This window comes from Rhinolophus sinicus, linkage group LG05 (assembly GCF_036562045.2).
Source record: "Rhinolophus sinicus isolate RSC01 linkage group LG05, ASM3656204v1, whole genome shotgun sequence".
Lineage (NCBI taxonomy): Eukaryota > Metazoa > Chordata > Mammalia > Chiroptera > Rhinolophidae > Rhinolophus > Rhinolophus sinicus.
In genome coordinates this window covers 102871547-102891303 of record NC_133755.1, presented here as the reverse complement: position 1 = coordinate 102891303, position 19757 = coordinate 102871547, and the positions used below count along the sequence as shown (strand labels likewise).

Genomic DNA, 19757 nt, shown 5'->3' with positions numbered 1-19757 from the left:
ATAAGAACTAATGCAACTGCCAATCCCATTATCCAAAAAGACAGCAAGCCATAGGAGGGATTAGATAATAGGGGCCGTTGTCAAAAAGTTTGCTTATTCTAATTTGTTTATGAGCAGCACCAGAATACCTTTTAGGATTAGTAGCTTGTTTTGGTTTCCTTACAAAGACTGTTTGTGCTTATAACCACAGTGCAAATACTTAATATGATGCAAACTGCAATTGCATCATTATTTGATTACAAAATAAATTATCACCAAATGTGCATATATGTAATATATACATTGTTATTCATTTAATAGGAGACATACTGAATATAATAATAATTTGGAGACATTTTTCTTAAGCTTAAAAGAAAATCATGTTAGTAAATACAATTCATTCCACTCCAAGGTCTTAGGATAATAAATGTTTGAGCATTTAAAGAAAACCTTAGAATGACTGTTAAAGATATGGCTTGATGATAGAAGAAAGAAAGCAGCATGATTTTCACTCTTAAGTACTTCATTTAATAAAAATTTATTGAGTATTTTTCCTATGTCCTATTCAGATACACTTGTATATATAGAATAATTTAGGAAATGAGAAAATGATGAAACAGACATGTATAAAGATAAATCATGAAATGGAAAGATGATGCTATAATTGATCTAGGAACGAAGTATTGTGAAAAAATGGAGTTAATTGAACTACAGAAGCTATTGTACAGTAAAATCTCTTAACCTACATGTTTTTGGTCTGGAATTTTTTAATTTTAAAATTTGAAATGGGAACTATAAAAATACAGCAAAGTACAAAAATAATACCAAATACAACAGGTATAAAGAACTTTGGGAACAAATACCACTGACTTTTTGTTTGTAAAATTGAGATGGTGGGAGCTCAGTCAAGATATCATGGACATTATCTTATATATATTCTGAGAGAATAAATATTTGATTAATAAATATTTCCATCAGTTAAGTAAATGAGAGTAAGTCTTTACAGACTATTTATCCTATAATTGGATATTTAATTGGATATTTATATGACATCACATATTATGTTTACATCTAGGTGAACACATAGGTATTTAAAAAAATGATGAATAGAATATAGACTTGGTTATTCAGGTGTTCTCTCTGCTGGTGGTGTTGGTGATAGGACGCCATTCAGGAGACTCTGTAAGGACAAAATACCAAAATGTGGCACAAAAACAGACACTTAAATCAGTGGAACAGAATAGAGAGCCCAGAAATAAATCCACGCCTATATGTTCATTTAATCTATAACAAAGGAAGCAGTGGGGTAAAGGCAGTATATTCAATAAATAATGTTGGGAAAAATGGACCCATACATGCAGAAAACAAAAAAAAAGAAACTGGACTACCTTATACCACATACAAGAATAAACTCAAAATGGATTAAAGACTTAAATGTAAGACCCAAACCGTGAAACTCCTAGAAGAAAACATAGGCAGTAAACTCTCAGACATTGCTCTTCATGATATTTTTCCTGATTTATCTCCTTGGGTAAGGGAAACGAAAGAAAAAATAAACAAACGGGACTACATCAAGCTAAAAACTTTTGCACAGCAAAGGAATCCATGAATAAAATGAAAAGACATCCTACTGAATGGGAGAAGAAATCTGCCAATGATACATTTGATAAGGGGTTAATATCCAAAATGTATAAAGAATTCATATAATGCAACACCAAAAAAGAAATCTGATTAAAAAATTGTCAGAGGGTCTGAATAGATATTTCTCCCAAGAGGGGATACACATGGCTAATAGACATATGAAAACGTGCTCAATATCACTAATTACCATGGAAATGCAATTTAAAACTACAATGAGCTATTACCTCACACCTGTCAGGATGGCTGCCATCAATAAATCGACAAACAAGTGCTGGCGAGCATGTGCAGAAAAGGGAACCCTCCTACACTGTTGCTGGGATTCCAAATTGATGCAGGCCCTGGAAAAAGGTTTAGAGTTGCCTCAAAAAATTGAAAATAGAAATACCTTATGACATGCCAACTCCACTTCTGGGTATTTATCCAAAGAAATCTAAACACTAAATTGAAAAGATACATGCACTCCTATGTTCATTGTAGCAGTATTTACAATAGCCAAGATATGGAAGCAACCCAAGTGCTCATCAACAGTTGAATGGATAAAGAAATTATGGCACATATATACAATAGAATATTATTCAACCATAAAAAATAAAATCTTACCATTGCGACAACATGGATGGACCTAGAAGGTACTATGCTAAGTGAAATTAGTCAGACAGATAAAGACAAATACTGTATGATCTCACTTATATGTGGAATCTAAAGAACAAAATAAACAAACTAGAAACAGACTCATGGATGCAGAGAACATACTGATGGTTGCCAGAGGGAAGGGGGTTGGGGAGCTGGGTGAAAATGAGGTAGGGATTAAGAAGTACCAATTGGTAGTTACAAAATAGTCACAGGGTTGTAAAGTACAACATAGAGAATATAGTGAATAATGTTGCAACAACTATATATAATTCCAGGTGGGCACTAGACTTATCAGGGAGATTACTGCATAAATTATACAAATGTCTAACCACTATGCTGTACACCTGAAACTAATATGAAATAATAATGTCATCTGTAACTGACAAATATAATTACCCACAACAAAAGTTTACATACATTTAAGTACCTGTACCAGCAACACAGCTTTATTGACTAAGAACTTGACCTTTGGGATGATATCACCTGGATTCTAATCAAACTTCTTGATTCAGTTCTGTGTAACTCTGGGCAAGTTTCTCTCTATGTGCCATAGTCTCCTCATCAATGAAATGAGGACAATAACATTATCTAGCATAAAGTATAGTTTTATAGATAAAATTCAATAACCCATAGAAAGTACTTTGCACACCTGTGACCTAAGAAGCAATACCAAAATTATGACCTCTATTCCATTTCTATTATCATTGTAAAAAGAGACTTGAAGAAAATACCCTGAAAATGCTGAAAGTGTATTTTGAATTGTGTGGTTAACCTTTTAAAATATATTTACAATTTGTGGATTTTTTCAAGTTTTCTTCAATAAACATGCTATTTTGAATTAAGACAAAAGTTTCCTAATTGTCAAATAATTTCCAAGTCTTTTGTAGAAGGTGAAATACAAATGATAACTCCTATGAGAAATTTTCCTTAAAAATCCTTTCAGCAATTAAATGCATGAATGCATTTCCAATTAGACTCTATTTAGTGCCATGCTATTTTCTATAAAATAACTAATAAAAACTGATATGTTTTATTTATATTTTACCTTATAGTATAACATGAGTAGAGTGGGGATATGTAAAAGTGGATTTGATATTTCCTAATGACTTTGTTTAAATCTGTTATGTTTAGCAACTAATTTTACTTAAAACTATTAACTTGTGATTCCTTTGTAATAATAGCTAAAAACCACAAATCATTTTGTGAAGCTTGGTGGTTAAAGTAAATAACCTCAATGAGATAAATGTATCTTTTTCATAGAAGATTAAATACTATTAAGTGAGTATACACTCTTTTAATCATAATTTTGAATCCTGTATGTAGATTCACTTTCTGGTGAGTGCATCTTACATTCTTTTTATGTAGTCACTGTACCCTTTACTCTGCCTTTATTAGATGTAGATTCAATCACCTGACGTGTTAACTTTGGAACTGTATATCTCAATTTACACCCAGGACACTTTTTAGCATTTCTAATTTTCTTAATGTTTTTTTTTTTTTTTTTTTTTTACTCTTCTTGCTGTTAATGTTCCATGCTCTATCTAGTGTAACCTCCCATGGTACTGTGATCTTTGTTACAAAACATGCAAAAGATAATTGGGCAGAAACATGAAAACACTATTGACCCATTCATAATCAACTTATTAGATAATGCATTTGTTGCAAAGATAAGCATTTTCCCAAAATATATTTGGAATTCTCTGGTAAGAAATAGCATAACAGATTGTATTAAATTACTATAAATACACTTACTGGTGTCCAGGCACTCCTGCTGCTCAAGTGGTTGTGGCGTCTGCCTATATTCAAATAAAACTTGGAGCTTTGTTACAAATCCAACTGGGGAGTATAGGATTGTTTCTGAAAATAAAATCTGATCATTCTGACAGACATTGCCTAACTGTTCATGGCAATTCAATTTAATAACCAAGTGTCATTTTAACCAGCCCTGAATGAAGACTGAATGGCAGAGACAACTCGTTGTCACCCAATATCCATTCTCAATTTTTCCTCTCATAGAGGAAGCTCTCACATATTAGATAGTTTTCTAACCGCTCAGTGTGAGACCATATTCACAGCTCCTGCATCTCAGGCCACCATGTGACTACTCTTGCCAAAGAGATGTGAGCAGAAATGATGTATGAATCCTCTGGTATATGTCCTTGAATGTAAGTTTTTTGCTGTCCACATTTTCTTTCTCCTTTTCATGGAGTGGAATTCAGAAGTGATAATGGACCTTCTCCTTCATCAACTCACATAAGAACAACATCGTAGGGGATCACTTGAGTTTGTAGGAGCAACCAGGAGCCCTGGATAACAGGGCAGAGTACAACCACTTGTTCCTCTAGCTACCTCCAGCTTCTACTTGAGAGAGAAATAGCTCTTCTAGTTGTTTGAACCACATTTATTGTGGTCTCTGTTGAAACAAACATTACCTTAATGTACTACTTGAGAAAGTAGGAAGTAGTATTTATTATAATTTTAATAAATTTGTAATAGCATTTTTTACTATACAAAATGGTCTTTGATTTTCTCAAAACACATAAAATCCTGTGAGGTAAGTAATATCTTAATTTCGCAGATGAAGAAACTAAAGCTTAGACTTTTGCTTTGTCAGAAAATCACCCCAATGAGTGAGTTGACATATAACACACCTTTAATGATATAATATCTTGTTTAGAAAATAACCAGTAATAACTCATGACAGGTTCAGCTGTGTTAACTTTTCTTCTTTGAAGTCCTTTTTACTGCTGTCACCTACTTTACTGAGTTCTGGCTGGAATTCTAACACTTGACCTCTAGGAAGTTGCTTAATCTCTAAGGACCTCAGTTTCCTCATCTATTTATGTAAAAGGTTATGGGAAAGGGCAAACATGTTTTTAAATAACAAGCTACATTATTCATTAGCATCAGCCTATTGGCTCAACTGTAGACAGAGCCTATCAGACTCATTTTATTTGAGAATCTTTAAAATGTTACAATTCTTACTTGAATTCTATGCCTCATAATACGCAGAACTTATAAAATTTGGCTAACAAGTGCCCCTTAATAAATAGCTGGAAATCAGCTTAGGAGGTATTGAGAAGGTGTTAAGATCAGGAAACCTCTGTTTTCACTAACCCAGCACTCATGCACAAAAAAAGCTCACTCCACAGTTAACAAACAGCTTGCATCCCGCAGAACCAAAACATGAAAGAAATGTTTGCTACACACATGGGTGCATATTTATTTCATCAAACACTGCTTCTCTTCCCCAAACTGACAATTGGGCACTAAGAAAAACCCTTTTAAGTAAAAACTCCTAGAGACAGAAAGTATGCTTAGGGGAGTGGAGAGTGGATTCCCAAGCTGAAAAGTGTTGCTATTCGAGAACTTTGAGTAGGTGAGGAAGTGCTAGAAAGCAGGCATACCTTCCCATCTCTGTCATGGATCCTGCATATATTGAAATGATGGGCATTTCTAATCAGATAAACATGTTAATATGGGGCATACAATTAACCTGTATGAAATCAATAGCAAATTAGATTTTATTTGTCCATTTTGTCTACTCATTTCAATTTTCCAATTTAATTTCCATATAAAACTAAAAATTACTCTTTAAATTTTTTTTTATCCTTTGAAATTTACTGAGACAACTGCTAGTTTATTGGGAGTCAAGTAAGTTAAAACTGACTCTGGGTGGTGAACACACAATGGGATTTATAGATGATGTAATACAGAATTGTACACCTGAAATCTATGTAACTTTACTAACAGCGTCACCCCAATAAACTTTAATTCAAAAAAAAAAGAAGAGAAGAAAGGTAAAACAATATTCTTTATGTTAATTTTTAAACCAAATTTTGCCTCCTTTAATTCCTAAAATAATACAAATCTGGTTGCAAAATGAGGTAGGTTTGAATCCCAACTTTGCCAAAGCTTCTTCAAGTCTTTGGAACTCAGTTTCCTAATCTAAAATGTGTGAATAAAGTGCAAGATTATTGTGATATTAGAGATGATGTGTGTAAATCACCTATCACGCATTAGCAAAATATATGGATTATACACTGATTTGTTCTGCGTCTGTGCTGTTTACCCAGGCTTCAATAATCACCTGGTACACTACTACAAAAAAACAGATCCAATAGAAATGTGTTGTTAGTTCAGCTGAGAATATGTAGCTCATGGAGAATCAGTGCCAACAAAATGCTTAATCACTATCCCTTCAATATACTCCTGCTGGCCAAAATGAAGGAGCAAGTGATAGAAAAGGTGTGGATGTGAAGCTCTATGAGAATCTGGGCCAGTGGGAAGGCAGGCTGGGAGATGAACCTTTGTTTTACATACTTTAATGGCAAACAAATAACCTTTCACCGCTTCCCAAAAAAGTGTTTTCCTAAAAAGTCCTTGATTTCTTAAAGAACAGTGATAACCTTTGTTTTATGATCTGTAAAATATTACGCATCAGACTCAAAAACCGTCTTTTTCTTCCAGAATGTAGTGGTGTTCACTGATGAGTTAACAGCATTTCTATAACGTCTTTTCAGGAATTTAGCATTTTCATTTAGCTGATTAAAATCTGTTGTAGATGATAATTATCCCAGGATTTTTTTTTTCTTTTTAATCATTCACTCAAAAATGATTTTAAAATCTTAAATGACTTGTACCAGATTCTTATTTCTCAAAGGGTTTCTACTTATAGAAAATTTACTTAGATTATACCCTTTTGTCATATTCTTAGTAAAAGTTAAATCAATGCAAAATGAGTGGATTTGTATTTCTAAAAATAACCTCTTTCACAGGAAGAAGAACTAAGGAAGAGTGGGGAAGCCAAATATGCCCACTTGAGTGATGAACTTCATGTATTAATTGAAGTGTTTGCTCCACCTGGGGAAGCTTATTCACGTATGAGTCATGCATTGGAAGAGATTAAAAAATTCCTGGTGCCCGTAAGTGTTTTATTATTTTTTACAAAGAAATTTCTCATCAGTTTCTATTTCTTTTAAAGTGCCTTTGATCTTCACTGAGTTTTAGAAGGAAACGCATATTAAAAACTAATTATTGTTTTGGTTTTTTTTAGAGGTACAAGATGGGAATAATTTATTACACTTATTTTTTAAAGTTAAAGTTATAGGAAATAGATTCATGAATGCTTTCTGCAAAATCAGGGATTCATTCATAAAATAAATATTTGACTTAAATTTAAACTGAAGTGCATATTATAAATTATGCTCAAATTGTTGTCACTTTCCAGGTTACCCATCAGAAGCATTTGCACTTAAAACAGTAACCCCTAGAATGTGTTTCAAATACAATAAATCTTTTCACTAGGAATACTATACACCTATTTCTTTCAGTTGTTTTCTTTTTTCTTCATGATTTTTATTAAAAATAGAGATAACATACAATATTATATTAGTTTCAAGGGTACACCATAGTTATTCAACACTTATATACCTAAAGAAGTGATCACCATGATAAGTCCAGCAATCATCTGACACCATATCACACTATCACAATATTATTGACTATATTCCCTATGTGGTAAATTAAATCCCCGTGACTAATTTGTTTTATACCACCCCCCACCCCACCCCCGTTCAAGCAGCTTACCCACTGATTGTGATCTGCCCCAGTGGGTTCTGGTGCCTTTTGAGACTGCCCTTTGGGTGTGCCACTTCTGGGACTAATTGGTAGTGGTGCTCTGCTGTGGTATAAAGCCAATTTCTAAGTATGATGGTTCTGGGGACTCTTGGGAGGGGTTTCAGGGCAAACCCAGGTCACCCACTACTTGTGACTGCCCAGGGACTACTTGGAAGGAGCTACAAACCTATCCGTGGTTGTTTGTTGTCTGTGCTAAAGTTGGAGGCGCAGGGCCATACTGTGAACTGAGGACAGCTACCATCAGTAGCAGGCCTGGAGTAGCTCTGAAAAAGCCAGGATACCCCAATCCCTGCTGCCACCTGCTGGCTCACTTAAGGTTCAGCCACTGATAAACCCTCATGCAGTATGCAAGTTGGGTGAGGCAGGGGTTCAGGGAGTCACTAGAATGGAAAGAGTTGGGGTCACCAGGTTAATGTGGACTCTGGTTTGGTGCCAGTGCTGAACCTGGAGCTACTTAACAAAAATCTCAGAGCACACTGAGGCCAGTCACTGCCTGCCAGGGGCCTGTGGACTCTGAGTTTTCCAAGAAAGATGCGGGCAGGGCTGGATGCTCACTAAGAAAGTGTTTTTCAGGGTTGGGGGAGTTGTGTGGGGCAGGGTCCATGGGTGTTAGCAGGATGGAGCAAGTGGAGCTCACCAGACCAATGCAGATTTAGATTTGACCATAAGTATAGGGGGGAGCTCATCACAGGAAAGATAGTGCATCCCTGCTGGCTACACAGGAAGGGGGATGGACCCTACAAGGGAAAATGGCAACTGTCCTCCAGCCCTCACTCTGAAGTCATACACCTCAATCTGTCTTCCATATGCCTCCGATGCCCCTGGAGTCACTGCCCCTCTTCCAGAGCCTAGGGTGAGTGCCTACAAGTGAGTGAGTCTGTTTGTGGGCCCTTTAACAAGACATCTGGGTTTCTTACAGCCTTCTGTCCCACCTGGATAATCAGAATCCCCACTGTTTTTACAGCCAGATGGTATATGGGCTCCTATTATGGGCACCAGTACTCTGGGCTGGGAACCTGGTGTGGGGCTGCAGTCCCTTACACCTCCATAGCCAACACATCCCTCCTGATTCTCAACTGCCACAGGGAGGTTGGGTGTCTCTGTTTTGTGTCTCTGCCCCTCCGACCAATCTCAACCTGGCTTCTTCTTTATATTCTTGGTTATTAAACTTCTGTTCAAGCTAGATTTCATATGGTTCTCCAGGTTGATTATTCTATAATTTAGTTGTAATTTTAATGTGATCATGCAAGGACTCAGGCACAGTGTTTATCTACACCACCATCTTGGATCTCTTGAAAACTAATTATTCATAGAGTTGATGTGACCATAAAATAAAATAGAATACAAAAACACTTAGCACAGGACCTGGCATGTTGACACATAATGGTTGTTTGACAGCAGTATTTGTCTTCAATACAGTACATGCTATGAACCACTTCATAGCCATGAAAAATAAGACAATTAACACATAATCACAAGCATACAATTCTCATTGTATACATTTGTGTCTTAATCATTAGTAATTAACATGTATTATTGGCAATTTTTAATTAATAAACATTTGCATGTATAGTGGGAAGCGAAAGAGATTTGATATGTAATATTTGTAACAAGACATTGATGTTATTTGAAAATATCAAATATATTTTATATGATAGTATGCAAGGTCCTGGCTCATTATCAAACATAATGGAAAATAATCAATATTAATAGAACCAGACATTTGTTGACATCAAGCAAAAATTGGAAAAAAAAACAACTCATTGTATTATATGAAAGCAACAGAGAATATTTAGTTAATAAGGCAGCAAATTCAGGATTGTATAATAAACAGAATAATCTACTAATTTGCTAAGAAATTGAAGAAGATTAAATGACTGCAGCTTTCCTAAAGGTTGACAATTTAGCGTTCTTGGAAGAGGTCATTCAAATAGAAATCTTGGCATCTAGATTATAGCAAGGAATAAGATCATCAGAATAATCAGAAGAGAATACTAAATAAGTTTTTCTGAAGTACCTGGGCAAAAGTCTTTGTCAGAGAGAGAGAGGCGTAGCAGGGGAGAGGAGCTAAAATTAATATGTGCAATGAAAAACACAGTAGATTTTTAAACTAATCAATACACTCAGAGGAAATGGTGGATACGATTCATTGATTAACAGTTGATTTTGAGAATGGGAAAAGAAAAAAAAACACAGAATTTCCAAATGTAAAATATCAAGATCTAACCACATTATTTGTATGCCCAGTTTAAAATTTTCTATCAACACAAGATTATAGACTAATCCCAAACAACTCTGATTATTCCCTAATTTCATACACACAAAGAATTTCTGCACAATTTATTATCTGGTCCTTACCTTTACAGCTCCCTAAATAGATCCCAAATTTCTTAAGAATTAGGATGCTATGTTCTCTCTTGTTTTTGCTTCTGAATTGAATATCTAGTGCTATTAGATAGACAGTTTTACTGTATTTAGCTCAAACAAGACTTCTGATTATACAGGGGTATAGAAGAAGGATAGGACTGTATATGTTACTGATATGATGGCGGTATACTAGTAATTTAAATTCCCAGAGCTTCAGCTTATTCATCTTTAAAAAGAAGATAATTGTAACTGACTGATCTCAGTCACAGTTATTGTGACTATTAAATGGGGTAATCCATATGAAAGGACATAGAAAATTATAAAATAATATATAAATGGATGTATTTCATCTATTTTACTGTTATAATATGTAGATAGTGTCTTGGAATAACTTTTTGAGGTGAAATATGTAAGATAAATACTATTTCATTGCTACATCGGAAGTGTGTTCAAAATATATGGTGAATGTTTAAATAAAAAAATTTATAATTTATACAGTAAAAGACACATTGCCATTAATCCCCCTCAAAATACTTCCCTCGCTTCAAACACACTTATCCTATTGTTTTTGCCACTTTCTGAAGCAGTTGTAGAAGTCCTCTTTTGTGAGTGTCTTCAGTTGTGCTGTCATGGCTGCCTCAATGTCCTGAATCGCTTCAAAATTTTTGCCTTTCATGGTCATTTTGACTTTGGGGAAGAGCTAGAAGTTGCATGGTGACAGATCCGGTGAATAAGGTGGATGAGGACACACCATAATATTTTTAATTGACATAAATTGCCATACCAGAAGCTATTTAAGACACAGAGCCTTTCCACTGTGATTAAACACTTTGGTGAATGCTGCTGCCGAGTGCCATCCAATGGAAAGGCAGGGATTTTCAATATGGGAAGCAGCACATCGAACCTTAGTAGCAGTGTGTGACAAGTTTCAACTTGTTTGGTGCAGTCAGTCAGGTGTGAGTTATGGTTGAGAGAAGGTGTGTTTTAAAGTGTGCCGTAAATCATCCTCCATCATGACAATGCTTCGTGTCACACATCAATTCTGGTATGCGGCAATTTAGTCAAATAAAAACATTATGGGGTTTCATCATCCATCTTATTCACTAGAGTCACCTTGTGACTTCTGGCTCTTCCCCAAAGTTAGAATGATTCAGGACATTGAGGCAGTTTTGACAACACAACTAAAGACATTCACGAAAGAGGACTTCCAGAACTGCTTCAGAAAGTAGCAAGGATGATGGGATAACTGTGTTCAAAGCAAGGGGGAGTATTTTGAGGGGGCTTAATGGCAGTGTGTCTTTTTCTGTTATATACATATACACATATATATATGTATATGTATATGTATATGTATATGTATATGTTTATATTTATATTTATATTATTTTAATTTAAACTTCCATCATGTTGTTTGATCACACTTTGTATATATTGGACGTGGGCTACAGGCTAGATTAACCTTATTATATTATAAATGCCAGTAATAATCTTCTTATACCTCATGATACTTGTGATCATTTCATTTATATATTCTCCACTAAAATATAAACTCTGTGAGGGCAGAGCTAAAAGTGTCTCTCTTGTATTTCCATCATTTAGTATCATACCTGGCACAATATGTAGTTTTTGATAGTTTGACTGATGAAATAGCTGACCAAATAGGTCCCTCACAGAGGGACAGAATAACTCTTTGGCTCAGATTTGGAGAATAATACCTCACCATCAAAATGTTCTGTTATAGATCCAGATGAAGACCGAAAATCTTACCTTATCCAGTGTCACCTGTTCCTTTATGTCTCTGGGCATTTATCTCTACCTATACAACTGCTTTCTTATTGTGCTAGCTTCTGTTTATCCAATACTCCTGGTTTATTCCAACACTAAGGGCCTTTGAAGATTTTTCTCCAATATATTGACACGGCTGTCTCCTTGCCATTCAGGTCTTGGCTGATACATTACATTGTAAGAAATGCTTTCCTGACCGCACAATCTAAAATAGCCTCTCTACATTTGTAGAGTTCTATTATATTTTGTTCACAGTATCACTGGCCACCTGATTTAACATTACAATCATTGTCCCATCATGCCCTAGTTCTCTTCACTTATTTATATTCCTCATAGCTCTTATCACCTTCATATACATATATATCTTATTTGTTTGTTGTAGGTTTCCCTACTGATATAAATGTCATGAGGGCAGAGATTATTGTCTAGTTTCTCTGCTTTAATTCCCTGTTTTGAACTATGCCAGGCACATAGGAAGTGCTTAATACACATTTTTATGAATTAATAAATGCTTGAATGAATAGGCTTTTACAAAATAAATAACTATTCTGATATCTCCCCATGTTGTATTAGCAAATTTTACAATCATTAAAAGTCCTTCTACTTGATAAATTTTTCCCATTTACCTTGCTTGCCTCGGTACCAAGCAAAGGATGGCATCTGTCTGCTTCATCCATCACCACAACCGCGAGACGATAAATGAACTGCCAATCCTTTACTTATTATATGAAGTCACTTGGTGAACCAGATTTCTTTTGACATTTGATATTAAAGTCCACAGAAATGCTAACATATTGGGACATTAACATTATGAGTATCCATCATAGGTGAAGAATTATAGCCCGTGAGAGGCTTGCTGGAACAACATAGAAAGCTTATGTAGAAGAGAACTCTGGAGTTCCACTGATATCTAATTCCTCTACAAAAGGGAGTGTCTTTCCATGATTAGAACATTCTCCTTCTTCCCCTTCCTGTATGCTATACAGTGTTTCTATAATCTTGCCTGTTGTCAGAGGCTGTAGTCATCAAAGACTGCCAACTCCAGAACATACACTTCTGCATGAAATGTCTGAACGCTGCAAGATGTTTGAAAACAACAGTTTCAGTACTTTAAATAATTATTAAAGACAAAAGAATTGTTATTGCCTGGGGAGAATTTCCACTAGCTGTCTCCATTCAGTCACTACAGCTTAATCAGACCAAGTAGAGTGGCAGGTCAATAAAACATCAATAAATTGAACCTTACTAATTTTAAATCTTTAACGCTTTGAGCAGATGTTATATTAAAGTTTTCCTTATATTTGCTAATTTGTCTTACGGATTAGGAATGTTAAATAAATTATTTGACAACAAAAAGGGGGTATAGAAATCTTAAACTAATATATGTCTTTATATTAGTGTCCTTTTCTTCCCTTTATAAGCTGTAAAGAGGTAAACAAATTCATTATTATATTTGTAGTAATTCTTTCCTTTGCAGTTCAGGCACTAGGACTGCCACATATGGTTGTGCACATTGTGCCTTGCTAATGAGGGGGCAACGTGTACATGGTAGTTTGTGAATAGGACCTTTGGTATCCCTAAATACAACTCCTCTTTTTCCAACTCTAATCAGCAGATTAACTTACAATAATGACACTGTATTTTTCTTTCCTAAATCGGTGGACTCTCACCTTCAATTAAATTGAATTAATAACTAATGCTTAATAATTAACTCATGATTAAAACGTAATACATTGCATTCTCATAATTAGAACTTACGAAGCATTCAGAATAATTCTGCCCATTGAATGTGAGTTTCTACATACTATCATCAAAAAGGTGAAAGGAGAGGTTTTCAAATCGGAAATTAGATTTAAGTCACAGATAACAAATTGATACTTTGTTACCTTCTCAAAAGTTAGTTATCGACAGAATTAAGAAATGGCAATACTCATCTACCAAGCCCTGCTATGGCCTCGAATCTTTCCCAGTGCAGTATGCTACATAATGCTATAATAGGACTCAACAGAACTTGAAAAGTATTTGTCACAATTGGGTTAAACCTCTAATTATCATCACTAGAAGTTTGTATCATTGAAAGAAAGACATTCATAACTCTGAAGGGTCATTCACAACTCGCCATGTTTTGTTCCTTCTAAATGCCAGGAAGGGAAACACTGTTTGAAGCATTTTTGTGTCTTCTATAGCAAAACCAATATGTCATGAATGAATGAATATATATATATATACATATATATATATATATATATATATATATATATATATATACGTATATATATATATAAATATATATGTACCAACACACACACACACACACACACACATACACACAGGCACACACACATAACTATGTAAAGTTTTAGATCTGTGTGCTGTGTGTGTGTGTATGTGTGTGTGTGTGTATCTTTTGTTAGTCTCATCGATCTCATATATAAGACTTTAAGCCAATTCAACACAGGAAAAAACACAAACACGTATCATTGCAGGTTGTTTATTTCTTTGCTGCATTAGCTTGGATGTATGTGTTGGTGACAGCAATCATTCTTGAAAGGGGCAATTAGGGCATATTATATCATTTTAAGTTTGAGGTGTTGGAAATCTATATAGAAAACCTACCAAGAGTATGACTATGGAGCAAAAGTAAAACCTGTTTTCTCTTTATGGTAAAAGCAAATAGAAGACATTCTTGCTGTCTGTTCTTCAAAGACTGTAATCTAATCCTAGCTCTGAAATGGGAAAATTACACTGATTGCTAATAGAAATCATACAGGAAATAAGTAGATTCAAGGAAATTGGAAAAGAAAAGCAAGGTATTTTCAGTCTAGAAGATGGAAGAAGACTTAGACTTTCATACACTGAAAAAAAAATGGGGAAAGATTTGGAAGATGAGAAACATAAGACTATATCTCTGAAATGCATATCATAATTTGATAAGAAGTGAATATTTGACCAGAGTCTTTTATGGAGACGAATATCTAGGGGAAACCACGTATTAAATAACTCCCCTCACCCAGGACCCGCAGGCACAAACAACAATGATAAATGGCAAGAGTCACAGGATGGGCAATGGCAGATGCATTTTGGCTGGTTGATGGCAGGAGTTCAGCATGTGTACTAACAGCATCCTATAACCAATCAGTAACAGTAAAAAAATAAAATTAAATGCAGAGAGGGAAACAGGATTTATAACCTGGATACCATTTCTTCATTGCTGTGGTTGTTGTTAAATAGTTGTCAAGAGTTTCCTCGCACTGTTATCTTTAAAACCAATTAATTCCCTTTTCTTTCCCATAATTAACCATATTCTAATAGTGTGGTAGCTAATAACACTAGGCACAAAGCCACATCTATTTATGTAATTATTACTTGCTCAAAAATGTTTCCTGGAATGCTATAACGCTACTCTCATATTCTGATTGTACTTGGAGAAATTTATAATCATCTAATATTGAGTATTTCTTCTTATCTGATAAGATATGATAGATAATACAGGTCTAAAATTAGATAAAATTTAAATTATTACTAGTTCTTAGGACAGAACTAATAATTATTATTATGTAATTAATTATATTGTGATAACATAATTTATTATTATTATTATTATTATTGAATCCCAAAGCCCCTTTAGCGTTACTAATTGATTGACATAAGCTAGAAAACAGTTAAAATAAGCAATGGATAACTAGTTGAGTGTGATTTTTCTACAAATCCTAATACATGTGTCTTCTTACTTCTTACCTGAATAGATAATCAAATGTTCACTTTATCAGTCTAGGGCCAGGATGTGGTCATCTGCTTTCTATCTTAAAAAACAATTTGTCACTACTCATCTGTGGTCTCATTGGATGCCAGTGTTCTGAATTCTCTAAGACTACTCTTTTCATGAGCTTTTATTGATTTTTAGATGCAAGCATAATTCTGTGTCTATCAGCACCTCGATTCCATCTTCATGAGTTACTTCTCCATTAATTGACATTATAATCAAGAGAACTTTGCAATACCATATGTAGTCATTAACATAAAGGTTTAGCAGCATTCCTACAATGTTATCTATGTTGTTAAAGACCTGTAGTTCCTAAGGATAAAGGTTTGATCTCTAAGTCAATAACCTACCTCTTAACTTTATTGGATTCTTGTATGAGGGAACTCTTAGAGGATTAACTAGAAATGTTACATTATATTCAAAACATTTACTGAATGCTATTTCTGCACTTGCCCATAATAAACATATGCCAATACGACCTGCAAATGCTTTTATACATGGAGGTAACTCAAAAAACCCATAATTAGTGAAGAATTTGGTACAACAAGGCCTCAAGACAGAAAAGAAGGTCAATAATCATAATCTGTTAAATAAAGTATATAATTTTAACTGAGTAAATAATTTAAATAAGTAAAATAAATGGTACCAATTAATGCAAGGCAAAATTTTGTTCAAATTAAATTCAAGAAATATTTCTAACCATCAATTATATGCCAGTCAAGATTCTAGGAATTTGTGTTACATCAACTACTGCCATTGTAGAAATTAAGAACCAGAAAACTATTTTCAATATTTAAAAGATAAATATTATAGACAAACATTTGAGAGAGAATGAAATGGGAGAACAGAATGGATAATAAGGACAATATGGACCAGGCAACACATATCAAACAGAAAGTGATACTTCTAGAGTCAAGAAAAATCAATTGCTGACAGGAAAATTATCCCCTCTCCAGCACCTTTATTTCCCTGGGCAGGTTTTCTGACTATTGTAGCTCTCTCTGGATAATCTTTTTTTTTTTTTTTTTTTTAATCTCAACTTATGTGTACATCTTATGTACTTTTAGTGACACCAGTCCTCTAAAGTTTGAAAGTACGACATGGACCAAGAATGCAAACCAGACAGGCCACCAAAAACTTGGTGAGAGCTTGAGAAATGCCTTGCTCTTCTCCAGTCTCCTTTTCACCTTCCCAGAATTGAGGGCTAATCATTCTGGTGCTTAGCCTCTTGCTGGCCACAGAGAATAGGCATACCCAAATGGGTCAGTGGTAAATTTGCACTTGGATGAATTCTAGATATCTGCAAGCCAAACTCTCTCTCTCCACTCTATCATTGCCATTCTAGAGTTTTCCAACACAGGGTTTCATGTATTCAGTCCTCCCACAGGTAATAAAGGCCTACACCAGTCCGTGGTCTTACTTGGGTCTTTCAGAGAACTCAAGTCCTTACATACACAAACTTCTGAGGATCCTAGCCTTTATTTCACCCAAAATGTGCTGGTATGTTAGTTAAAGAGGGAAAGAGCTGCATGTAGGTCACTATCTTCCCAGAATTACGAAGGTCTTCCACAGTTGGTTTAATGAGTTCTCTTTATATTTAGCATGTGGAAAAAGCATCCGAGATAACTTTATAGGCACCAGAGGTCTTAAATTTGAACTCTGTATATCATGTGACACTTCTAAGATGAGTATTTTGTTTTGTAATAAATCAAAACTTACATATTTAAAATAAAATAATAAAATATCCTCAAGAGAAAAAGAATAGTATTCTATGTATACTATCTATGTATACTACTAGTATATCTACCTCTATAAAAACTAGATAAACAGCCATTTCCATATGTTTTATACAGGTGTTGTCAAGTTAATGTGCACAAATACTAATGATATTATGATAAACCTATTTGCAAATTCAGACCATTCACATAAATGATAAATGTCAATAGCAATTCCTATTGGCCATTAAAAGCCATTCCAAGAGTAATATCAATTTTAGTATATTTTTCAATAGAAAAATTAAAATGCTAATGGCTGATTTTTATTCTTTGTATACCCTTTACCTGATTTTTCTTTAGGGAAAGAACAGTGACATTTGTTTTGAATGTGACCTTCTAGGCATTCCGATAGGTAGCTTGTAGACATTACCTTTTGTTATCTTCACAAAAAGTCTGAGATGGATGTTTATATTTGTATCAATGAGGAGATTGAGGCTGAGCAAGATTGTGTAGCAAAATAAGTAGTGTAAGTAGCATGACGTAGCGGAGCCTACCTGTCTTTGTAGCTCATAGTTTTCTCACAACAGCATATTGCTTCCCACATTAGATAATAAAAGAATAATAGAATGTCTAAGATTTGATCCAATTAGATATCTATATTTAATTACAACACCAGTGATAAGTGACACAAACTAGATTAGAATATACATTAAATATCACCTTTGCATATTTCCTTTTGGTATTTACCATCAGATGTTTTGGTTTCTAATTTTGGTTAGAGATAAATATGATAAATAATTACTCGAGGATAATAATTTGCTGTTGTTAGAAGCTGATATTACAAGCTGATTTTTTTAAATCTTCAAATCCTGATGTTAGGCATATATTTCTCTTACTAATGATCTCCTTCCCTATTTTCTAAAAACTAGATTCTCTTATTTTTTTGTATGAAATGGCAAAAACAAGAGAAGAGAGGGTAAAAGCTAATGTAATTCAATAAATTAAGTTATCTGGTATTTGAGAGTATACTCTGACATGTAGAGTGTGAAAATACAAAATTTTAATTAGCTTGTGGGAAATCAAGGCTATCTGGAATTTTTTGTTGTTGCTTCTAACGTTAATTAAGAGGAATGGATATTCAAGTTTGTACAATATGAATAAATAAAATTATGAGATTGTTTAAAATGTGTTTGAGACAGACTGAAAATATAGTCAGTTTAACTAGTAAATTTCACTTTATTCATGTTAACAAGAAACTTTTCTCCAAACAAGTAACATGGATTGAAATGTTGAATTATTGAGATACAATGGAGGCAATAGCACCATTTTTTATTAATTAATCACCAGGACTGTGACACTATAACTATATAGAGAAAATAATTACATCTGGTATTTCTATTTATGTAATTAGTCAATTGTTATTGATAATAAATAACTGTTGAAACTGGTTCTTTTTCAGTGTAAACTTCTTTTGAGGTTCTTGAAAACCTATTTACTTTTAGATTGCTGTTATTTCTCCAATGCCCTTTGTTTCTTCACTCTTTTCATTTTCTCTGTTCTGAAATTTAGAATATTAAGGCTTGGCTGCTATAATATGGAAATTGTAGTTACTCTGTTATAACAAGAATAATAGAATCATAGAATTTTAAGAGACTCTGTATTGTTTTACCACATTTCTCATCTAGGAGTCCATATTCTCCAACTAGTATTTATCTTTGTATAGGTCAACATATATTTTGAACACACAAATTCTTGTAATAATTTCATCCAACCTTATTGATCCTGTCTGTTACCCAGGACACATTGAAGAGATAGAAATCACCATCTGGTATTAGCGTATTTCTCCAAAATAAGTTACACTTTATGTTGTTCTGTCCTTTCCTTCTTAGTCCTAATCTACTTGTTTTAGAAATTAGAGAAATTTGAATAAAACACATAAGCAAGGATGGATATCAGAATCAGAGTGGAATTATTTTAAAAGTGAAAGGAGACCTTCTAACAGGTACAAGGTGGATAACTACTCTCCTTCTTAAAACCATAAATAGAAAAGCTACAGCTAGGATAAGGTTGATGCTAAAGTATTCCTCATGCAAAGTAGAAACATCATCTTATCCCAGATACATTTTTAACTGTGAAACCGACCCACTGTGTAAGAAATATTCTTTATTTAAAGTATACTGAATTATTAGAATTAACCATTAGCTAGCAAGTACACAATTTTGTGATACAAGGAG

The 19757-nt window shown here is 34.1% G+C and overlaps 1 protein-coding gene across 1 annotated transcript in view; it reads left to right on the top strand.

The window, feature by feature from the left end:
- The window catches only part of KHDRBS2 (KH RNA binding domain containing, signal transduction associated 2), a 400827-nt gene that overhangs the window by 239411 nt on the left and 141659 nt on the right, over positions 1-19757 (top strand). The window contains exon 4 of the mRNA XM_074333143.1: positions 7032-7178. Within this exon, the coding sequence (XP_074189244.1) occupies positions 7032-7178 (147 nt within the window). The remainder of the gene's footprint in view (positions 1-7031; positions 7179-19757) is intronic.